Here is a 26,460-nt window from a genome sequence, read left to right as displayed (position 1 = left end):
CCAGTGTACGTGTGTTGATGGCTATTTTATTTGTGAAGTGTTTATCATGATTAATGGATCAGAAAAGTGACAAGTCTTTCACAAGCAAGAAAGAGTTGTAGTGTTCAGAGTGTATAACTTCATCAACAGTGTGTCTAAACCAGATGACCTGTCGTGACATAGTGCTCGATCCAATGTTGCCAACAGCATGGTGAGACCGACTGAGGGGTGTGGTGTGGGGCTGAGAACTGTGTAGCATATCTCTAATGAACGCACCTATCAAAGCCAGTGAATGAGTTTGAATCTTTTAAATCACTAGGGAAGTGATACAATTGTAGGAAGAAGGCAATCTGGATGATTCTGCTAAGAACGTTTCACATTGTACATTATTAGGTAGGTATTCGATAGGTGAATACCTGACTGCAGACAGTTTAGTTGTGAGAATGAGAGAAAACTTTGATTTTAACAGCAGTTGTTAGACAACACAAAGATTGTTAAAGGACATGGGATTTTGATATATTAAGATGAACAATGGGGGAAAATTCCTTGTGGAGAGAAATAATATTGTGGCTGTGATGACCACATTTTTAAGAACAATGCATGAGATTCTAGACAGTGGTATAGCTCACATTGATAATATCAGTGAAATGTATGTGAACCAGAATCATACATGATCACTGTGCTGGAAAACAAGTGATGGGCGTGGTTGTATTAAAGTTCCATTAGGTGAAGGTAATTGCCTTATTATTGTACATGCAGAGTCAGTAGACAGAGGGTTTATTCATGAGAGTAAACTAATGTTTAAAGCTTCAGAGTCAGAGTTCCAAGGATTACCACAGTGAGGTGATGTACACTGTATTTAAACAGAGGGTTTAAAAAAAAATTATTGTTGTATCTCTGCCCAAATTCAGTTATTGTGATGGATGAAGACAGTATGCACTCACTGCAACTTAAAGAAGTACCTACTATGCATATCAAGGTAAGTGACATTATCGCTCCGGTTATCGAGCAACAGCATCCCTCAGTGGAACTGGTTGTCAATGCCAGCGAGTCAGCATACCATACCTATGAGACACGATAAATTACTTCACAACATGGCATCGAAACTGGCTTCTACTTTTCTGCCAGTAAGGCCGTATGTGTAAAGTTTTGCCATTGTACAGAGTTTCCTCCGCCTACCCTATATCTGGGCATGTCGACCTTCTGTTTGCAGACGTCGCCAAATTCTTGGGCCTTATGTTTGATAGAAAACTGTGCTGGTCTTCCCACATTTCATATCTTTCGGCTTGCTGTCTGTGATCCCTCAACACCCTCTGTGTTCTGAGTGGTACCTCTTGGGGAGTGGACCGAATGGTCCTCCTCTGTCTATATTGCGCCTTAGTGTGCGCAAAATTGGACCATCTATTCTTCTGCATCTTGACTCTGTCCACCACTGTGGATTGCGTTTAGCGTATGGAACTTTTTACACCAGCCCCGTGCAGAGCTTGTATGCTGAGACTGCTGAACCTTTGCTGTCCAATTGGTGAGCTGTCCTACTGAGCCATTACTCTAGTTATCTGTATTCCATGTCTGCCCATCCGACCCTTGCCCTTTTTTTGGACACCACCTTGGATATGGTATGCAGGCAGCTCTTCCTCTCTCCTACCACCAGGAGTGTGCTTCTGTCAACTGCTGTGTTCTTTTTCCTTCCACTTTCCTAAAACTTTCTTGACAAATGGTGGTATGGTGCCACCTTGGTTTCTTCCCCGCATCTACCTGCTACATCTACATCTACATCTACATTGATACTCCGCAAGCCACCCAACGGTGTGTGGCGGAGGGCACTTTACGTGCCACTATCATTACCTCCCTTTCCTGTTCCAGTCGCGTATGGTTCGCGGGAAGAACGACTGTCTGAAAGCCTCCGTGCGCGCTCTAATCTCTCTAATTTTACATTCGTGATCTCCTCGGGAGGTATAAGTAGGGGGAAGCAATATATTCGATACCTCATCCAGAAACGCACCCTCTCGAAACCTGGACAGCAAGCTACACCGCGATGCAGAGCGCCTCTCTTGCAGAGTCTGCCACTTGAGTTTATTAAACATCTCCGTAACGCTATCACGGTTACCAAATAACCCGGTGACGAAACGCGCCGCTCTTCTTTGGATCTTTTCTATCTCCTCCGTCAACCTGACCTGGTACGGATCCCACACTGATGAGCAATACTCAAGTATAGGTCGAACGAGTGTTTTGTAAGCCACCTCCTTTGTTGATGGACTACATTTTCTAAGCACTCTCCCAATGAATCTCAACCTGGTACCCGCCTTACCAACAATTAATTTTATATGATCATTCCACTTCAAATCGTTCCGTACGCATACTCCCAGATATTTTACAGAAGTAACTGCTACCAGTGTTTGTTCCGCTATCATATAATCATACAATAAAGGATCCATCTTTCTATGTATTCGCAATACATTACATTTGTCTATGTTAAGGGTCAGTTGCCACTCCCTGCACCAAGTGCCTATCCGCTGCAGATCTTCCTGTATTTCGCTGCAATTTTCTAATGCAGCAACTTCTCTGTATACTACAGCATCATCCACGAAAAGCCGCATGGAACTTCCGACACTATCTACTAAGTCATTTATATATATTGTGAAAAGCAATGGTCCCATAACACTCCCCTGTGGCATGCCAGAGGTTACTTTAACGTCTGTAGACGTCTCTCCATTGATAACAACATGCTGTGTTCTGTTTGCTAAAAACTCTTCAATCCAGCCACACAGCTGGTCTGATATTCCGTAGGCTCTTACTTTGTTTATCAGGCGACAGTGCGGAACTGTATCGAACGCCTTCCGGAAGTCAAGAAAAATAGCATCTACCTGGGAGCCTGTATCTAATATTTTCTGGGTCTCATGAACAAATAAGGCGAGTTGGGTCTCACACGATCGCTGTTTCCGGAATCCATGTTGATTCCTACATAGTAGATTCTGGGTTTCCAGAAATGATACGCGAGCAAAAAACATGTTCTAAAATTCTACAAGAGATCGACGTAAGAGCTCCGTGACCTTTGTCAGCTTCCCAATGATAGTAACCCCCCTATAGTTTATCATTGGGCATTTGCTGCTCTAAATGGAGAATGCCACATTTATTTACACTGACGGCTCAAAAACCACATCTGGTATTGAGTGTGCCTATATTGTTGGTGAAACCCATAATAGATTTCGGCTTCCCGACCAGTGTTCGGTTTTTACTGTGGAGATTTAAGCTGTTCCCCAGGCTGTCTAGTACATCTGTCACTATAAGCGGCTATAGTATATCATATGCTCGGATTCACTCAGCTCTCTCCTCAACCTCCAAGCTCTTTATCCCACCCACTCTCTGGATTCAGGACTGCTTCCACTTGCTCCTGATGGGGGACGTCTCTGTGGCATGCCTCTGGATCTCGGGGCACGTTGGAATTCGCAAAATGAGGCAGTTAATATAGCGGCCAAGGCTTCAGTCTCTCTTCTTCAGCTCGCTGTTTGCGTGATTCCCTTAGCCGATCTACAGAGCGTTTTATGTCGTCCTGTTGTTCTTTCATGGCATACACATTGGCCTACGCTTCCTGATAATAAATTACGGGACGTAAAACCTCTGCCCTGTGCTTGGACCTCTTCCTCCCGGCCTCGTTGTTGGGAGGAGGTAATTTTAACAGGACTCCAGATAGGGCACTGTCTTCCTAGCCACTGACATCTTTCAAGTGGCAATCATCCCCTGCTTTGTCCCCACTGCTCTCAACCATGGACAGTGAGAGACCTTTTACTTCAGTGCCCCTATTTTAATCCACTTCGCACCTGCTTACAGCTGTCGCCTGATACGTCTTCCCTTTTAGCAGATGACAAGCGCTGAGCTGATCGTATCCTTGAGTTTGTGTCAGTAAGATGACATCGGTCATTTGAAGCTCTTTTTTGGGGACAACAACCCCCCCTCCCACCCCTTCAGTAGTAGTTTTCTAAGATTTCCGTCCTTTTCTAAATTCCGTCCTTTTTGAGTTTTGCTCCCATTGCTGCTGAATTAACATTCAGTTTTTTACCCTTCCCTAAGCCACAGAATGGGCACTTAAAACTGTAGCAGTTCTATGCCCTAAAACCATGGGAAAAAATCCCCAACCTCTTCTGCCTTAACACTAGAGCACCCACATTCTTTTCAAGCTTCTTGCACACCTATTCCTATTCAGACCTATCCTGCACTGTCTGGTTTGCCCATTGTCTTGATAGGTATATTCTTTCAGATGTCAGCTCGAGTGACCATTTTCCATGTGCTATGTTTGCTGACTCCTATCCCACCCGCATGCACGCCCAAATGGCAGCTCACTGGGCTGACTCGTGGCTTTACTCCATGGTGACCTTTGAAGAACAAGGTTTCCCCAGTTAGGTGGAATATCTCACAAACATTATCCTTACTGCTGCAGAACGTTCCATTTCTTGGGCTTCCTCTTTACAACGCTTTGTCCCAGTTACTTGGTGGACTGAGGCACGCTGCGGCACAATTTGTGCACAGGGACGTTCTCTCTGTGTTTTTAACCGTCATCTTACGATGGCAAACTGCATTCATTATAAACAGATGCGTGCAAAGTGTCATTGTGTTCTTCAGGATAGCAAACAAGCTAGCTGGATTTCATGCCACAAGCTAGCTGGATTTCATTTTAACAGTTCCACCCCTTCATCTGTCATGTGGGCCAACGTCCAAGAGCTCTCTGGGACCAAGATCCATTCCCCAATGTCCAGCAAACGATGTTATTGTGGACCCTATTGCTATCTCCAACACCTTGGACCATCATTTTGCGGAAGTTTTGAGCTCTTCCCACTATCCCCATGCCTTCCCCCATCGGAAACCAGCTGGGGCGGCTTGGCCAAAACCCTTCTTATCTCAGAATCGTGAGTGCTACAATGCCGCCTTTACTATGAACGAGGTAGATCATGCTCTCAGTTCATTCCGATCCTCTGCACCAGGGCCAGACACTGTCAACATTCAGACGTTGTAGCACCTTTCTCTTGCAGGCAACCACTTTCTGCTTAACATGTACAACCGCATCTGGGCAGAGGGCACATGTCCCGGGTGCTGGCATGAAGCCACCGTCATACTCATACCAAACCTGTAAGGACAAAAATTTTCTTTCTACCTACTACCACACCATCTCTCTCATCAGTTGCGTTTGCAAGATGATGCAATGTATGATTCATCCCCGGCTGGTATGGTGGCTTGAGTCTCACAATTTATTAACGAATGCTCAATGTGGATTTCAAGCGCAGCGCTCTGTAGTTACCTATCACGTTACTTTGTCCACCCATGTCATTAATGGTTTTCTGCGGAAATCCCAGACTAGGGCATCTGCTGGAGAACTGGCTTCCTCCATACTCTACACGTGAGGCTTCCGTCTCCGCCTGACCTGTTCTCTTCAGGAATTTTTGAAAGACTGAGTTTTCAAGGTGTGTGAGGGTTCTGCCTTGTCGGACACCTTTATCCAGGAAAACAGTGTGCCTCGGGGTTCCATCCTGAGCGTCGTCTTCTTTGCTATCGTCATTAACCCTATAATGGCTTGTCTGCTGCCGGGCATCTCCGGCTCCCTTTTTGTTGACACTTTTGTCATCTATTGCAGTTCTCCACAGACCTGTCTCACTGAGCGGCGTCTTCAGCGATGTCTTGATCATCTTTACTCCTGGAGCTTGACAATGGCTTTCGTTTTTCCACTGACAAACTGTCTGTCTGAATTTCTGGAGGCACAAATGGTTTCTCCCACCATATTTATATCGTGGGCCTGTTGCACTTCCATTCATTGAAACTATGAAATTCCTGGGGCTCATGCATGATAGGAAACACTCTTGGTCCTCCCATGTGTCTTATCTGGCAGCCCGATGTACGCGGTTCCTCAGTGTCCTACGTGCCCTCAATGGTACTTCCTGGGGTGGCGATTGAACCACCCTTCTCTGTTTGTATCAGTCCCTTGTTTGTTCGAAACTTGACCATGGGTGCTTTGTTTATGCATCTGCATGTCCATCCCTCTTACGCAATCTCAACACTATCCACCATTGTTACATCTGTTTGGCCACTGGCGCCTTTTACACTAGTCTGGTTGAGAGTCTGTATGCTGAAGCTGCTGAACTACCACTGTCCTACTGCTGTGACTTTCTCCTTAGCAGGTATGCATGCCACTTGTGTGCCATGGGTATGGGGTGCATCCCTCTTCTGTTACCTCCTGTAGTCTGCTTTCGGCTTTCGGCACTTGCTACGGCAGCTTAACTTAAGACCACCTGCAACTTTCGTGGTGGGTGTGAACCCTTCACCATCTTGGCTTCGTGAAGCAGCCCAAGTTAACCGTGGCCTTGACTAGCTTTCTAAGGACACTAGTCCAGCCTCTTTCTATTGCCTTCAGTTTCACGACCTTTGCATGGAACTTCATGGTAGTACATTTGTGTACGCTGATGGCTCTCGGACTGCCCATGGGGTCAGGTGTGCCTTAATCATTGGCACCTGTGTCTTTCGATATCGGCTTCTGGCACAGTGCTCAGTGATTACAACCAAGCTCTTTGCCGTGTATCAGGCCACGGAGTACATCCGGTAACATAGTCTTTTCAGTTGTTACCTCTTCTCAGGCTCTCTCAGTGCCCTTCAAAGTCTGTGTGATGTACACTGCCCATTCCTTAGTGCAATGGGTCCAGGAAAACTGTCACTTGCTCACTCTTGGTGGAGCCACTGTGATGTTTGTGGGTTCCTGGTCATCCTCCAGTCCCTTGTGTAGGCTGTTATTAACACCCCAACAAAAATGGCTGTGTCTGAAGTGCTACCATGGCTGGGAAGTATGGGGCACTGATGAATGGCATCACATCGTGTTAAGTAAGGTGGTAACCTGGTGAGAGGTTCCATTCTTCCAATGTTTTGGAGGCACACAGTGATGTTGCTCCTAGCATCATGGTGTGGGGAGCCATGGGGTATGACTTCAGATCATGACTGACTGGTAGTGATTGAGGGAACTGTGACAGCACAGCGGTACATCAAGGACTTCCTACATCCTCAGGTGTTAATTCTGATGTGACCGTGTTGTGGTGCCATTTTTCAACAGGACACAGATTAGCCCCAATTGGCATGTGTATCTATGAACTGTCTGTATGATGAGGTACATTGTGGCCAGCGAGAGTTTGCACATCTGCCCCCAAAAGAAAATGTATGGGACTTGTTCAAATGTCAACTTGGTCCCAGGGCCATTATCCAGAATATAAAGGACCAGTTAAAACAGTTGTGGGCCAGCTTGCCCCGGGAGAAGATAAAACTGCTTTATGACGCCATTCCAAACTGAATTGTGCAGGCATCAGGGCCTGTAACATCATACTGCTAGATGGGCTGAAACTATCAAGTTTTTTTGTAAATTTGACTCATAACTGTAATTAGTGAAATAACTTCACATATCCTCTCAGCTCCAGAAGTTTGATTTCATTTTATCTTCTCCTTCTGAGAGCTTCACTTTTTTGTCAGGCATTGTATATAAGCACATATAATTTTATGAAGGAAAAGACACGCATCATTCAGTACTTGGTTTAGAATTTAAAATGGCGTATACAGCATGTACATATTTACTGTTGGTGTGTAAATACTGTAAGCTTTCATTCCATCTTTCAGAGGATTGGACTGGAGCCATCAACTATTTCAGAAACCTACCTTTTCAAAGAATAAGTCCTGTCTGTGAACCAGTGAAGGCACCGTGCATGTTCATTACTGGCAATCGGGATCCATGTCTCACTCTGGAAAGTATTGTCACATCAACAGAGTTCACAGAAAAATTCCTTGTAAAAATTGTAAATGGAACTGGACACTATCCTCATCAAGAGAAGCCTGAAGTGGTCAACAAAATGATAATTTCATTTCTTAATGGTAAATTTCATTATTAGTTCAAATTATGTTAAACATGTTGCACTCCATTATTTTTAATTTGGTATTGAGTACATCTCTCTTCCAGTAGGATACTAACATTTAGCAAATATGTCCTCTGTAACTATGAACTAACCATCTTAATTAACTGCTTATCACAACCCTATAAATTTCCTACATTCAGCTGCTAGCTAATATCTCAAAGATGTTCAGGCTCACATGCAGTTCCTCTTTGTCAAAATGTATTGGCTCAAACTCGTCTAGGGGTTGAACCGCACGTGTTGCATTACACGCCCTAACTTAGACCCTTGTGACCCTTTGGTTAATTGTCTGGCTGATGGCAAGTTTGAGAAATTGTATGAAACATACAACGTTCATGTAACATACAACGACAATAATAATAATAATAATAATAATAATAATAATAAGCACCCGTATAATCTAACACAGCCACACATCGATCAAGACGCATCCAACACATGGCTAAGAAAAGGCAATATATACAGTGAGACGGAAGGATTCATGATTGCAATACAGGGTCAAACAATAAACACCAGATATTACAGCAGGTATATTATTAAAGATCCCAATACCACAACAGATAAATGCAGACTTTGCAAACAACAAATAGAAACAGTAGATCACATCACAAGTGGATGTACAATACTAGCAAATACAGAATACCCCAGAAGACATGACAATGTAGCAAAAATAATACATCAACAGCTTGCCTTACAACATAAACTTATAAAACAACATGTTCCCACATACAAGTATGCACCACAAAATGTACTGGAGAACGCTGAATACAAATTATCCTGGAACAGAACCATTATAACAGATAAAACACCACCACATAACAAACCTGACATCATACTCAACAATAAAAAGAAGAAATTAACACAACTAATCGAAATATCCATACCCAATACAACAAATATACAAAAGAAAACAGGAGAAAAAATTGAAAAATACATCCAACTGGCTGAGGAAGTCAAGGACATGTGGCATCAGGATAAAGTTGACATTATACCAATTATACTATCAACTACAGGAGTCATACCACACAATATCCACCAGTACATCAATGCAATACAGCTACATCCAAACTTATATATACAACTACAGAAATCTGTAATTATTGACACTTGTTCAATTACCCGAAAGTTCCTAAATGCAATGTAACATATACCGTACAGTTAAAAGGAAGTCACGCTTGATCAAAGTCCGCGTCACCTTCCATTTTTAACCAGACATAACGTCTGAGACAAGAAAGAAAAAATAATAATAATAATAATAATAATAATAATAAACCCCGTGGAGGCCCGGGAAAAGACTAGGCCTCCGGTATGCTCTGCCAGTCGTAAAAGGCGACGAAAAGAACAAACTACTAAAGGCAGAGGATGAGATGGTCAGATGAAGTTAATCGACACCTCATGTTCTGTTATTACCAAGCAACAAACTTAGGAACCAACACAACTGGATACAGATCACAAGTATACACAACATTTATTACCAGATACCCAGAATTAAAATTAACAGGACGACGACTAGCTGATCAGATCCGCACAATAATCAAAAGTAACAGGATACCCCAGTCAGAATTAGAAAACATCAAACAACAAGTACAACAAATACTGGAACAAAATAATGTGCAATCAGAAGAAGAAGAAGAAGAAGAAGAAGAAGAAGAAAATACAGTAATGGACTCAGACATCCCAGATCAAACAAACAAAGAACAACACGCATCAATTGAACAATCAGAGGAAAACAAAATCTTAAGACAGCCACCAGAACAAGCACAGATAGAACAAGAAAGTGACACATGTTAGATGTAGAAGAAAAATTTCAGCTGACATATATAGAATACAAAGAGACAAATACAGACATTAGACCATTCTTGCATAGGCCACCAAATAACCCACAAGTCGAAACAACAACAACAACTATCAACACAGTCATACACAACAAAATAAATGAAAATAAAACTATGGAAGAGTTCATATAGCAGCACTCAGTACACCAAATATACACACTAGGCAGAGATCAGAACAAACAAACACACAGAAGAAACCCACAAAACCAGCATGGCAACACAGGCTACAGATCAGAATAGAAAAACTGAGAAAAGACACCGGACAGCTAAAAATTTATTATAAATGAAATATCAGACAAAAACGAAAAAGGTTAGGTAAAATCTCACAACAAGAAGTGATAGAGCAATTAGATGAAAAGAAGCAGAAATAACAAGCATTGGCCAAATGACTTAGAAGATACAAAAAAAGCGAAAATAGAAGGAAACGAAACCAAACATTCAACACAAACCAAAATAAATTTTACCAGACAATAGATAACACACACATTAAAATAGACAATCCTCCAACCACAACACATGGAACACTTCTGGAGCAACATATGGTCAATCCCGGTACAACATAACAGACATGCATGGTGGATACAAGCAGAAACAGACACGTACAAGATGATACCACAAATGCCTGAAGTGATAATTTTGCAACATGAAGTCACCCGAGCAATTAATTCTACGCGCAATTGGAAAGCCCCTGGAAAAGATAAAATAGCAAATTTCTGGCTAAAGTAGTTCACCTCAACACATTCACATCTAACTAAATTATTTAACAGTTACGTTGCAGACCCATACACATTCCCATCTACACTCACACATGGAATAACTTATCTGAAACCTAAAGATCAAGCAGACGCAGTAAACCCAGCAAAATATCGCCCCATAACATGCCTACCAACAATACACAAAATATTAACTTCAGACATTACACAGAAATTAATGAGACATACAACACAGAACAAAATTATAGATGAACAAAAAGGCTTTTGCAAAGGAGCACGAGGGTGTAAAGAGCAATTGATATTAGATGCAGAGGTGACATATCAAGCTAAAACCAAACAAAGGTCGCTACACTGTGCATACATTGATTGCCAAAAAGCTTTTGATAGTGTACCCCACTCATGGTTACTACAAATATTGGAAATATACAAAGTAGATCCTAAATTGATACGGTTCCTAAACATAGTAATGAAACATTGGAAAACCACACTTAATATCCAAACAAATTCAGATAATATCACATCACAGCCAATACAGATTAAGCGTGGAACCAAGGAGACTCATTAACTCCTTTCTGGTTCTGCCTTGCTCTGAACCCACTACCCAAGGTGCTAAATAATACAAATTATTGATATAATATTACTGGAACATACCAACACAAAATCACACATTTGCTATACACGGATGATCTAAAACTACTGGCAGCAACAAATCAACAACTCAACCACTCAACCAATTACTAAAGATAACAGAAGTATTCAGCAATGATACAAATATGGCTTTTGGAACAGACAAATGTAAGAAAAATAGTATTGTCGAGGGAAAACACACTAAACAAGATGATGACATATTTGATAACCACAGCGACTGGAAAAAACAGATGCCTATAAATATCTAGGATGCGGACAAAAAATAGGAATAGATAATACAAATATTAAAGAAGCAGTAAAAGAAAAATATAGACAAAGACTAACAAAAATACTGAAAACAGAATTGACAGCAAGAAACAAGACAAAAGCTATAAATACTTATGCTATACCAATATTGACCTATTCATTTGTATTTGTGAAATGGAGCAACACAAAACTAGAAGCACTCAATACACTTACACGATCACAATGCCACAAATATAGAATACATCACATACATCCAGCAACAGAAAGATTCACATTAAGCAGGAAGAAAGGAGGAAGGGGATTTATCGACAAAAAAAACCTACATTATGGACAGGTAGACAATTTAAGAAAATTCTTCATAGAACGAGCAGAAACTAGCAAAATACACAAAGCAATCACTCATATAAATAAATTGGCTACACCACTGCAATTTCATAACCACTTGTACAACCCTTTAGATCACATAACATCAACAAATACGAAGAAAGTAAATTGGAAAAAGAAAACACTACATGGCGAGCACCCGTATCATCTAATACAGCCACACATTGATCAAGACGCATCCAACACATGGCTAAGAAAAGGCAATATGTACAGTGATGGAAGAATTCATGATTGCAATACGGGATCAAACAATAAACAGCAGATATTACAGCAAGCATATTATTAAAGATCCCAATACCACAACAGATAAATGCAGACTTTGCAAACAACAAATAGAAACAGTAGATCACATCACAAGCGGATGTACAATACTAGCAAATACAGAATACCCCAGAAGACATGACAATGTAGCAAAAATAATACATCAACAACTTGCCATACAACATAAACTAATAAAACAACTAGCTCCCACATACAAGTATGCACCACACAATGTACTGGAGAATGATGAGTACAAATTATACTGGAACAGAATCATTATAACAGATAAAACACCACCACATAACAAACCTGACATCATACTCACCAATAAAAAAAATAAACACAACTAACTGGCTGAGGAAGTCAAGGACATGTGGCATCAGGATAAAGTTGACATCATACCAATTATACTATCAACTACAGGAGTCGTACCACACAATATCCACCAGTACATCAATGCAATACAGCTACATCCAAACGTATATATACAACTACAGAAATCTGTAATTATTGATACATGTTCAATTACCCGAAAGTTCCTAAATGCAATGTAACATATCCCATACAGTTAAAAGGAAGTCACACTTGATCAAGGTCTGCGTCACTTTCCATTTTTAACCAGACATAACGTCTGAGACAGGGAAGAAATGATGATAATATTAGGAGCTAAATTAACGACCCATAAATGATGTAGACCATACAGTTGTGATTTGGTTAGAATAATGTTTATTCAGAAAGCAAACTGGTAGTGAAAGTGATTATATATAGAATTACTATTACACTCGAGTGAATATCCATGTGACGCAGTTCGATCATTCAGTCTCATCGCGAATTAAAAGTCCATACTCCACCTTGTTAACTACATGAAACGTTAGTTTACACCAGGCATGTGGCTTCTCATCACTCAGAGACTAAGTCCTGCGATACCACAAAATGCGAAATTTTCTAAGTTGTTTCACTTCCTAGCTACCTAAAGACCGACAGTCTGCTTTCACACCATCACCACCACTGTCCCTCTGCCCGTCCCTGTGCGCGTTTCCTGTTCACCGAATATCCTCGCTCAACTGACTAGTGCAGTTACCTTTCCTGAAGCCGTCCACCTGTTCGGCCACAGCTTATTCTACATTATTTTACATTTTAACATATTTAAATAGTCAAAGCTTGACCACTTTCACGTTCTAAATAAAGTAGCAATTATATGTATTACCTAATAAATGTTAAATTCTTTTACATGGAAACCAATACAATTTCCTTCTTAACTTTGAATGTCATGGCCAGTAGCCTTGCACCAATGTGCTTTCTGATAGATAAATAAATAAATAAATAAATAAATAAAGAACAAAAGTAACTGTAATGCACTAAACTTTACAACAGATATTCTATTACCTAATGATTCAATAAGATGTCGTGCTGTCATAGTTCAGTGTTTTGTGTGGAGGAAATGATGATCTGATGCTTAACTGAAAATACTGGTAATTTAAATTTACTGTATCTTTAAACAAATAAAGTTACAGAGTTGATATTTACAACATTTGTCATTTTAATGATGTACTTCTATATGAAATGTCGATATTTAAGATCGACCAAAGCATTCAGATTTCAGCATTCAGGTCTTCGTTACAAAACTTAATTTCATTTTAACAGCAAATACTAAACTATTATAAATATGATCCAATATTCAAGTTTTATTGGGATCACCATGAAAATTTATTAAGGATGGTAGATTAAAATTGCTGTGGCTTCATTCTCTGAATTACTACAAAATTAAATAGTTTTTATAAATGTTTCCCTTTATGGCCAATCTTAGGTGTGGCATATTTAACACTCCCTGGCCACAAACAGCTTCTACAGGGTTTCCCTATGACGTAGGTTCTTGTCTGTCTCACTCGCACACTACAGCACTTAGGCCTCATTCAGCACAATAAACGCCTGTGAATTTCCCCATCTCGTTATGAAGCTGCGCTCTTTGTGGCACGCAGTCCTAGACGACAGTGTTCTTTCCCAATTCCTGAAGGCTGGCTCTTTCAGCCATATACTTAAATGAGAGCGAAATGCTCGTTAACTCACAAGCTGCAGAATGATAAACTATATTCCATCATGGTACTCCTAAAATGTTTGTTTGTATGTCTTGTATGTCCTTTCACTGTGTGATTAACTGTTGAAACTAATGAACTTAAAGGATCAGCTGTAGAGGTAGCAACTGTATCAGATGAAGCACATTATAGTGTATATTAGGAATCAAATGATGAACTTGCTTAGCTTTTTCTTTTGCCTGGACATAAAGGCCTGACTCATAAAAGCCTAGATCAAACAGTCTCTCATAATATTAGGAGCAGCTGAGGTGAATAACTTCAACAGCTGCTTGAAGATTACATGAAGATCACAGGATGATCAGGGCAGGATCTACAGTGTGTACAGTATTTTAAACAGCATTCCAAATTTGCCCTGTATGAATTAAAGTTTGGCAAATGTTTGGCTAAATTGTTGGGAATTTTTTTTGGGGGGGGGGGGGGAGGGGCAGGGGGGGGGGGGGTGTACATAGTCCTTTTCAGAGTACAGGTGGGTGCGGCAAATTTAATAAGCTGATGCACATAGTTTGCTACTAGGACTCTGTCAACTTAACTTTTCAGAGAGACTGAAGCCATATCAGTGTTTCATTCAACTCTCATAAACCTGCATTTGAGGATAAAGTTGCCCTGTTTTGTATTCTGTTGGGAAGAGCAATCATGTAAAGCACTTTGATTCTCTTGTGTTTTACACTTGTACATGTTGTTATGGGTGATACTGTTCATAATTAGCTCATCCAGTGGCAGTGTTCCTTCACCTCTGAAGATTCTCTGTGTAGTTTGCGAAGTCAGCAGTTTGTAATGGTGGTACTGTAGAGTGAACCACGAACCTACTATGCTGTCATAATAGGAGGAGAGGTGATACTCCTACGTGGCGCGTCCCAGGTGGCGGATAGGGAAGTCCTCACCGGTTTACCGGCGGACTTGAGTGAAATAAAATAGCTCTCGCAGACCAAACACACCCTCTGTGGTTAACAACCATAGCTGTAAATCGGAGCTTGCTCCAACTAAGGGTGACAACCTTCGAAAGTCAAAAATGGAAAGGTCTTTTAGGAAAAAAATTCCACCGCCCTGCTCAAAAAGGCAGGAAAAGGCTACATCGGATTCGGTGGGTAGTCAACTAGAAGACAGTAATGAATCGGAGTGTTTGCAACCATCAAAATGCACACTAAAACACAAAAAGAAGATTAAACATGAGCAAATAAATTATATAGCAACACACAACATAAACTCACTACTTCAGACCGGAAAACTCAAGGAGCTCACAGATGAACTAAATAAACAAAAAATTTTAATAACAGGGATCCAAGAAATGAGAAACACCACAGAGGACCCATTTTTATAATGGGAAACCAGGACCGAGGGCAATGAAACACTGTCCCCAGTTCGGAACAGGGTTTTTAGTAAACATAAAAATAATAGATTCAGTAACGGACTTCCAAGCAGTATCACCAAGAATAGCGACTCTAAGCTTTAAAACAATGAATAAAACCTATATAATAATAAATGCTCATGCCCCAACAAATGAAAAAAATTGTCTAACAAAAACAAAGAAAGAGGTAGATAAATTTTGGAACCTTCTAGAACAAACTGTGAATAGAGTAAATAAAAAGAATGTAAAAATCTTATTGGGAGATTTCAATGCTCAGTTGGGAAAAGAAAGGAAATATAAAGATATAATTGGAAAATGGAGTCCACATAAATTTACGAACAAAAACGGTCAAAGACTCGTAGAACTCTGCAGAGAACAAAACCTAATATCTAAATCAACATACTTTAAGAGGAAGCCAAGTAAACTTAAAACATGGAAACATCCAGACTGGAGGAAGGGGGAGTGGCAGCTAGACCATGTCTGTATGGACAAAAATTTTCATAAGGAGATCCACAATGTTAAAGTACTGAGAGGAGTAGACACAGGCTCAGACCATTATATAGTTAAAATTAAAATGAAATTCACTCCGTTAAAGAAGAGGACTGGAAAAACTAATAAAATAAAAAGGTGGTTTGACCCACATCAGCTAATTAAAAATAATAAATACCAACAAATAACACAAACCATCAAATTAACAGATGATCTAGAACAACTAGTGCCTAATCTTAAAAAAGAAGCAGAGAATCTAGCTCCCTTGAACCCCCGAAGGAAACATGCCTGGTGGACATCGGAATGTGACAAATTCCATGAAGATAGACACCAAGCATGGTTAAAGTTTCAAACACACAAAACTGAAGATAATGCCATCAACCTAAAAAATGAAAGAAAAAATTCACACAAAATATTAGAAGAATCAAGAGAGGATTCCATAAAGATATTATAAACTCCATAGAAGGTAATTATCATAAAACCAACTCCAGGAACTACTATAAAATCTTTGGGAAACAACAACAACAATATGAGGCCCCTACACTAATACTGAAAGATGAAGATGGAAGAATGACACACAGTAACAAGGAAAATGCAGAAATCATGGCAAAAGCATTTAACAAACTTCTGAATTGCGAGGAACCCAAAGAACTCCTACAAATCAACATAAATACCCCAGTAAAAACCAAACCTAACAAACTAGACCCTCCAACTTTCCAAGAAGTAGAAAAAATTCTTAAAGAACAAAAAAATATAAGGCATGTGGAGAAGATCAGGTTTTTGTTGAAATGTGGAAATATGCAAGTGACACAGTCAAAACCACCTTACACATGGCTCTAACAAAAATTTGGGTAACAGAACGATTCCCCGAACATTGGACCACAGCTATCATCCAACCACTACACAAAAAGGGAGTTAAAAGCAACCCAAACAACTACAGAGGAATCTCTCTCCTAGATTGCACATACAAAATTCTGTCCAAGATCCTATATGAAAGAATCAAGGAGCAATTAGAACAGGAGTTAGGGGAATATCAGGGAGGTTTCAGACCACGGAGAAGCTGTGCAGAGCAGATAATTAGTTTAAAATTGATTATGGCATACTACAAGAAATGGAACAAACCTCTGGCAATAACATTTGTAGATTTTAAGAAGGCATATGACTGTCTCCACAGACCTTCAGTATTAAAAAATTTTAAGAAATCTAGGACTCCATCCAAAACTAATTAAAATAATACAACTCACTCTAACCAACACCAAATCAAAAGTGAAGTTTAGAGGAGAAATTTCGGAACCATTCCTCATAAAAACAAGCTTAAGACAAGGTGACTGCCTATCACCATTACTGTTCAACTGTGCACTGGAATACATAATGAGAGAATCGTACAAGGACAATCCAAAGATGATAAGAATTCCAAGTGCAAAAGATGATATTAGCTTAAACTGCTTGCGATTCGCTGATGATCTTGCTCTCCTAGCCAACACCGTTCAAGAAGCCAGGCAACAAGTGAAATCCCAACAAGAAATAGCAGAGAAAGTAGGCCTTAGAATATCATTTGAAAAAACGGAGATTATGCTAACTGATCCACCACTTGCAAACAAAATTACAATAGGAGAACAGGAAATCAAAATTGTCGATAAATTTAAATATTTAGGCGAAATAATAACATACAATCTAAATGAGAAGCCATCATGGCAGAATAGAATAAAAAAACTGAACTATGCGAATTACATTACCAAAACTACATACAACAAAAAAAGCCTATCTATAGATGCAAAATTAAAACACTATAAAACAGTTACACAACCAGAAATAACGTATGCAGCTGAAACTATCTTCAAAACAATTAATACAGCAGAAGTTGACAGAATACTAAAAATAGAAAGAAGAATAATTAGGACATGTATAAATAAACAGTACAAAATAAATGGACATTCGAGAATAGCATCAAATGAAACAGTATATAAGAAAATAGAACCAGTCATGAGCACGATCAGGAAGAAACGCATCTCATTCTTTGGACATCTGATGAGAACTCCAGAAAACAGAATTATTAAACAAATAATACAAAAATTGTGGAATAGCAAGAGCGACATTAAATGGATCACAGAAATTAAGGAAGATATAAAAGAACTCCAAATTACAGTAGATGACCTAAAAAACAAGACAGAGAAAACCAGAATACTGCAAGACACGCAAACCAGACTACAAATGAAAATCAATAAAAGGAGTACAGGAAGAGTGGTCTCAAATGAAGAAAGAAAGAAAATATCTGAAAGAATGAAGAAATATTGGGCAGACAGAAGAGCAAAACACCTTTCATATAAGAATAAACGCAAATAATTATATTACTTAAATATCATATTAAGTTATTGTTGAGCCAAATTGTATCCCTGTGTAACAACTTGTTTATAACCTTGTATTTTTGACTACAGTGGTCCAATGAAGGCCATAAAATAAATAAGCAACACAACAACAACAACAACAACAACAACCAGACATTACGTCTGAGACAAGAAAGAAATAATAATAATAATAATAATAATGATGATGATGATGATGATGATGATGATGATGATGATTATTATTATTATTATTATTATTATTATTATTATTATTATTATTATAAATGAAGAACAAAAAGGCTGTTGCAAAGGAGCACGAGGATGTAAAGAGCAACTGATAATAGATGCAGAGGTGACATATCAAGCTAAAACTAAACAAAGGTCACTACACTATGCATACATTGATTACCAAAAAGCTTTTGATAGTGTACCCCACTAATGGTTACTACAAATATTGGAAATATACAAAGTAGATCCTAAATTGATACAGTTCCTAAACATAGTAATGAAAAATGGGAAAACCACACTTAATATCCAAACAAATTCAAATAACATCACATCACAGCCAATACAGATTAAGCGTGGAATATACCAAGGAGACTCATTAACTCCTTTCTGGTTCTGCCTTGCTCTGAACCCACTATCCTACATGCTAAATAATACAAATTATGGATACAATATTACTGGAACATACCCACACAAAATCACACATCTGCTATACATGGATGATCTAAAACTACTGGCAGCAACAAATCAACAACTCAACCAATTACTAAAGATAACAGAAGTATTCAGCAATGATATAAATATGGCTTTTGGAACATACAAATGTAAGAAAAACAGCATAGTCAAGGGAAAACACACTAAACAAGATGACTGCATATTGGATAACCACAGTGACTGCATAGAAGCGATGGAAAAAACAGATGCCTATAAATATCTAGGATGCAGACAAAAAATAGGAATAGATAATACAAATATTAAAGAAGAACGAAAAGAAAAATATAGACAAAGACTAACAAAAATACTGAAAACAGAATTGACAGCAAGAAACAAGACAAAAGCTATAAATACTTATGCTATACCAATATTGACCTATTCATTTGGAGTAGTGAAATGGAGCAACACAGAACTAGACGCACTCAATACACTTACACGATCACAATGCCACAAATATAGAATACATCACATACATTCAGCAACAGAAAGATTCACATTAAGCAGGAAGGAAAGAGGAAGGGCATTTATCGACATAAAAAACCTACATTATGGACAGGTAGACAATTTAAGAAAATTCTTTATAGTACGAGCAGAAGCTAGCAAAATACACAAAGCAATCATTCATATAAGTACATCGGCTACACCACTGCAATTTCATAACCACTTGTACAACCCTTTAGATCACATAACATCAACAGATACGAAGAAAGTAAATTGGAAAAAGAAAACACTACATGGCAAGCACCCGTATCATCTAACACAGCCACACATTGATCAAGACGCATCCAACACATGGTTAAGAAAAGGCAATATGTACAGTGAGACGGAAGGATTCATGATTGCAATACAGGGTCAAACAATAAACACCAGATATTACAGCAAGCATATTATTAAAGATCCCAATACCACAACAAATAAATGCAGACTTTGTAAACAACAAATAGAAACAGTAGATCACATCACAAGCGGATGTACTATACTAGCAAATACAGAATACCCCAGAAGACATGACAATGTAGCAAAAAAATACATCAACAGCTTGCCTTACAACATAAACTTATAAAACATGTTCCCACATGCAAGTATGCACCACAAAATGTACTGGAGAACGATGAATACAAATTATACTGGAACAGAACCATTATAACAGATAAAACAACACCACATAACAAACCTGACATCATACTCAACAATAAAAAGAAGAAATTAACACAACTAATCGAAATATCCATACCCAATACAACAAATATACAAAAGAAAACAGGAGAAAAAATTGACAAATACATCCAACTGGCTGAGGAAGTCAAGGACATGTGGCATCAGGATAAAGTTGACATACCAATTATACTATCAACTACAGGAGTCATACCACACAATATCCACCAGTACATCAATGCAATACAGCTACATCCAAACTTATATATACAACTACAGAAATCTGTAATTATTGACACTTGTTCAATTACCCGAAAGTTCCTAAATGCAATGTAACATATACCATACAGTTAAAAGGAAGTCACGCTTGATCAAGGTCCGCATCACCTTCCATTTTTAATCAGACATAACGTCTAAGGCAAGAAAGAAATAATAATAATAATAATAATAATAATAATAATAATAATAATAACTGTAGAGTGAAATTTCTTTGCCTTGTTTTTAATGGGACCACAGATTTTTAACATCATAAGTGGGGAAAACAGTGCCAAACAATAGCTAATTTGGTCATGAGAAGATTTTTCTCAGGAGTAAAAATGTGGGATTAAGGGTACCATATTTATGGCAATATATGATCTCTTAGCACCTCACTACTATCTCACCAAGTTATAATTCAAAATGTGCCTTTTTGGGAACACATTTGGAATACCACACCTGGTAATTGGATAAGAGTTGTCGTGTCAACAAACTATCGATGTATCGTACACCTTAGACTAGGTACCATAGGCATCCACAAGGCGGTGAGATGTGGCACTAGCCTCTCACTCTTATGGAGTGTAAAAATTCTGTATTTCATTCATATATGGAGCGAATAACCATAAATTCTCTGGGATGTAATAATTTGTATAATAATTTTTTAGTGTCACCCATAAAATTTATTTCTTATTCTCACAATTCAATGGTCAACTCATATATACAGGGTGGTCCATTGATAGTGAGTGGACCAAATATCTCACGAAATGAGCATCAAACGAAAAAACTACAAAGAACAAAACTCGTCTAACTTGAAGGGGGAAACCAAATGGCGCTATGGTTGGCCTGCTAGATGGTGCTGCCATAGATCAAACGGGTTTTTTAAAATAAGAACCCCCATTTTTTACTACATATTCATGTAGTACATAAAGAAATATGAATGTTTTAGTTGGACCACTTTCTTCGTTTTGTGATATAGTGCTGTAATAGTCACAAACGTATAAGTACGTGGTATCGCGTAACATTCCGCCAGTGCGGACGGTATTTGCTTCGTGATACATTACCCGTGTTAAAATGGACCGTTTACCAATTGCAGGAAAGGTCGATATCGTGTTGATGTATGGCTATTGTGATCAAAATGCCCAACGGGCATGTGCTGTGTGTGCTGCTCGGTTTCCTGTACGACATCATCCAAGTGTCCGGACCGTTCACCGGATAGTTAGGTTATTTAAGGAAACAGGAAGTGTTCAGCCACATGTGAAACATCAACCATGACCTGCAACAAATGATGATGCCCAAGTAGGTGTTCTAGCTATTGTCGCGGCTAATCGGCACATCAGTAGCAGAAAAATTGCGCGAGAATCGGGAATATCAAAAACTTTGTTGTTGAGAATTCTACATAAACATAGATTGCATCCATACCATATTTCTATGCACCAGGAATTGCATGGTGACGACTTTGAACATCGTGTACAGTTCTGCCACTGGGGACAAGAGAAATTACGAGACAATGACAGATTTTTTGCATGCGTTCTATTTAGCGACGAAGCATCACTAACCAACAGCGGTAACATAAACCGGCATAATATGCACTATTGGGCAACGGAAAATCCACGATGGCTGCAACAAGTGGAACATCAGTGACCTTGGTGGGTTAATGTATGGTGCCCCGTTATGGGAGGAAGGATAATTGGCCCCCATTTTTATCGCTGGCAATCTAAATGGTGCAATGTATGCTGATTTCCTATGTAATGTTGTGCCGATGTTACTACAAGATGTTTCACTGCATGACAGAATGGCGATGTAATTCCAACATGATGGATGTCCGGCACATAGCTCGTGTGCGGTCGAAGCGGTATTGAGTAGTATATTTCATGACAGATGGATTAGTCGTCGTAGCACCATACCATGGCCTGCACATTCACCGGATCTGACGTCCCCGGATTTCTTTCTGTGGGGAAAGTTGAAGGATATTTGCTATCTTGATCCACCGAAAACGCCTGACAACATGTGTCAGCGCATTGTCGATGCATGTGCGAACATTACGGAAGGCGAACTACTCGCTGTTGAGAGGAATGTCGTTAAACGTATTGCCAAATGCATCGAGGTTGATGGACGCCATTTTGAGCATTTACTGCATTAATGTGGTATTTTCAGGTAATCACGCTGTAACAGCATGTGTTCTCAGAAATGATAATTTCACAAAGGTACATGTATCACATTGGAATAACCGAAATAAAATGCTCAACCGTAACTACGTTCTGTATTTTAATTTAAAAAACCCACCTGTTACCAACTGTTCATCTAAAATTGTGTCATATGTTTGTGACTATTACAGTGTCATTTATCACAAACCGAAAAAAGTGGTCCAACTAAAACATTCATATTTCTTTATGTACTGCAAAAATATGTAATAAAAAATGGGGGTTCCTATTTAAAAAAAACGTAGTTGATATCCATTTGACCTATGGCAGCGCCATCTAGCGGGCCAACCATAGTGCCATCTGGTTTCCCCCCTTCAAGCTAGACAAGTTTCGTTCTTCGTAGTTTCTTCGTTTGACGCTTATTTCGTGAGAGATTTGGCCCGGTCACGATCAATGGACACACCCTGTGTGTGTGTGTGTGTGTGTGTGTGTGTGTGTGTGTGTGTGTGTGTGTGTTTCACCTTACAGCTTTCATTGTTGTAGGAACTGGCAAAGCTTCTGGTTCATCCTCATCTTCACATTATTATTGTTTTTCATCCATCTGTTCCTGCAAGGCTTCATAAATTGTTGTGGACTGGCAGGCGGCAACACCTTCGTTACATTCAACATATGCGTTGAAGTTAAGATGGTCAGCGTTTTCTTCTTGCCCTGTTATTTAGTATCTGATGAAAACCAGTTTTTTTTAAAGTAATTTGAGATTGTTGGTTCTTGCATGGAATCCCAGGCACTTCTTACAAAGTGCGTAGCACCCAAGGCCATTATCTTTGTCACTGCATTATAAAGACATGCTGTCTGCTTTGGCATAAGAATATTTATGTATTTTTGTTACAGGCATTTTATAATGACTTAGTTGAGTGGATGAAGGTGGCTTATACGGTTTGAAGGAAAAACACTCAATTTATAGTACATAGATATGACATATCTTTGGGATGTGCTGTACAGTGGTCATCAAACAGGATGATTTTCGTGGTTCTAACACCTGACCTTGCATCCCAAACATGGAAGAATTATTTGAATATAGTTGTCATTCCCCATACTTTCTCATTAGACATGTATTTGCTTCGAATGTCCAGACAATTTTTGAAGAATTGTTCACTCTTCGCCTTTCCAATTATGGTGCCACCAACTTCTCAGTTCCACTTTCACTACAACATAACAAAGTTAGTCTCTCTTTACTAAATTTTCCGTTGTGCCATTTCTTTTTCTCTCCTCCGAACAGAGTTTTTTTCAGGTATAAAGTGAAAATTAATCCCATTTCATCTGGGACTGTACTTTCCGTGATAGATGAGAGCATTTTTCCGTGACTCGACAGTATAAAGGTTTACACTTCTAGCCTCACATCGAAGCCATTTATACACTAAATTACATCTGTTGTTGAACCTTTTGATCCAACCACTGGGTGCTTTGAACTCTGTGAGTTTTAGCATGAGCCACAGTACCACAATTGAAATACTCAAAGCAGGAACTTGTTTTACACATTACAATAGCCATTTTCCAGTTCTGGAAACTGAGTGTCTTACACTTGTTTGTTTGTCATTTCCACCTTCCAAATATGCTGCATTAATTACTTTCTCATTTTCTCACTGTTGTATTTAATGCTGTAGGAATGTTCAGTTTCTTTGCAATATCAACATGCTTCATGTGTGTGTTTTTGTCAGTTTCCTGAATAATGGTTGACTTTTCTTCGTCTTGTTAAGTCTCACTGTCATTCATGATGTTTCAGTACACCATTCAGCACACAAAAATCATGGACTGAGAGTGAGTCATACACTAAACATGTACAAAGAAAACCAGTGTCTGAGTTACATGTTATTAAATATTCAGTTTATTGTTTTGCTGCTACAACTTCACCTCTACCTGCAATTAGTACTTGTCAGTAGAAGTCTGAAATTGTCAAAGCTACTGCCAGCTTATATGAACAAATATTCAGTTTATTGTTTTGCTGCTACAACTTCACCTCTACCTGCAATTAGTACTTGTCAGTAGAAGTCTGAAATTGTCAAAGCTACTGCCAGCTTATATGAACTACTTCAGCATGTCGTTTCTGCAATAGAAAATGGTAAGAATGGTGCACAAAGTTGCCGGCACTAAACAGCGTAGTTGGCCTACTTGTTTCTTCACCCATCAGCCAGAAACATTGTACTCCTTCCATTCTCAGAGCTCTCGATGGCAAAATTTTCAGCGGCCAAACAGTACAGATACTGCCAAATGTCAGTGCACTAAGCAGGGAGGGAGAATGTATAAATGAGTCATTTTATCACAAATTTACTACAGTTGAGAGTAGGGCTTGACCACTTAAGAGTTAGCCATACTAAAAGATGTATACATGTGTGAAGTAACTTTCTAAGAGTTTTTAGGTACTAAAACTCCGATACGACATGCCATACTTGATACTTTTCTTCTTCAGAAAATGAAAAGAGAAACCGAGCACCCAGCTGTTTCGAAAAAAGTTATAGAGTAATTATTGCACACACAGTCATAACCTGCCAGGAAATTTCAAATCAGTGCACACTCCGCTGCAGAGTGAAATTTCATTCTGAACTGTTTGTAATTTAACTATTGACAGCAAGACTTCATTCCTAGGATATTATCCATTTGTGTACTAACTGTAGGTCGCTCACTTCCAGGTTAGTGTCTTTTATTTGACATTATGTAGAAACTTTATTTTACTTTTTTGCAGTTAATGAATCTCCTGAGAAAGTGGATAAACCTGTTCAAAAAGGTCTGATGGACCGCATGTTTGGAGCAGTCGCATCTACTGTGAAATATGGAAATCAAATGTTTGATGTTGTTCAGAAGACTAGTAATATAGTACCAGGATTGCAGCGAAAATCTTCAGTACTGGGACAGAGTGCTAGCTGATAACACCATTAAAGGTAAAAAATAGGGGTTTTCCAGGTTCCTTCAGAAATCTGGTGGAAAGTCTGATCTCTTGTTAACTACATGAGACACATAGTTCACTGTTCATGTATCTTTTGTAGTTGTTTTACATTGTCCTGATATGTAGAACGTTGGAGTCAAATCTTCATTTTCTTATAATATTTTATACAAGGAGTATATTTGTATGGCAACTGATATTTATTTTTAGAACACCTTTTGTACAAAATATTTTTGTTGTAAAATGTGCGGGATGTAACATTGGTGTAAAGACTGAAATTGTATTGTAAGAATTTATTCTTGCTGAGTAGATAAAATTATGCAGTGTGTACTGTTCATTCCATGTCACAGTGGTAATACCTATAAATTTTAGTTGTGACAAAAACTTAAATATTTCTTTTTGTTGAGACTATTCAGTAATAAGGTGCTAATTTGTACATAGACATGTTGTATATTTTATTAAATTATTGAAACCAAAGGCTGTTTAAAACTGCAAAACTGTTCAATAAGCTTTACTGCAAATTGTTGTCTACTGCTATGCAGATGATGTATCTATTTTTTTGTTAATAAATGGGAATTTTTCATAAAAATCCAGTGTAACAATTTTGTTAGTCTAACTGCTGATATGTTTAGTGAAAGGCACAGCACTTTCCTAGTAAGTATATTAACTACTTTTTTCTGTTAAATATGATTATCCTCAGCCATTCGTCCTGATTATAGTTTTCTGATATTAGGACGCTGTTGGTGTTGTTTTCGTTGTTTTTCAAGCAACTACTTCATAATATTTTTGCATTGAACAGGCTCTGGAAAACAAATATGGGACCCTATGGCATGGTGACAACAGTGTTCTAACAATCTTATTTTTCCTTCTTTTAAATTGAATACCAAATATAATTTCTCCCTCTAATGCAGTAGACAGGACTGTTGTGATCCCATGTTATATCATATCTAGCATTAATTAGCTGGTAGTAGCTTCCTTGGTTGAT

At 38.8% G+C, this 26,460-nt stretch overlaps 1 protein-coding gene across 2 annotated transcripts in view; it reads left to right on the top strand.

Moving 5' to 3' along the window:
* Positions 1–26,064, top strand: part of LOC126469673 (epoxide hydrolase 4-like) — a 97,718-nt gene extending 71,654 nt beyond the window's left edge. For both annotated transcript variants that reach the window (XM_050096822.1, XM_050096821.1), the window contains 2 exons: positions 7,618–7,869; positions 25,278–26,064. In XM_050096822.1, coding sequence (XP_049952779.1) covers positions 7,618–7,869; positions 25,278–25,459 — 434 coding nt within the window. In that variant the 3' untranslated portion in view covers positions 25,460–26,064. The remainder of the gene's footprint in view (positions 1–7,617; positions 7,870–25,277) is intronic.
* The last annotated feature ends 396 nt before the right edge of the window (positions 26,065–26,460 follow it).

The sequence above is a fragment of the Schistocerca serialis genome, chromosome 3 (genome assembly GCF_023864345.2).
Source record: "Schistocerca serialis cubense isolate TAMUIC-IGC-003099 chromosome 3, iqSchSeri2.2, whole genome shotgun sequence".
NCBI lineage: Eukaryota > Metazoa > Arthropoda > Insecta > Orthoptera > Acrididae > Schistocerca > Schistocerca serialis.
Note: the sequence above shows the minus strand (reverse complement) of the source record. Positions and strands in the feature narration are given on the sequence as shown.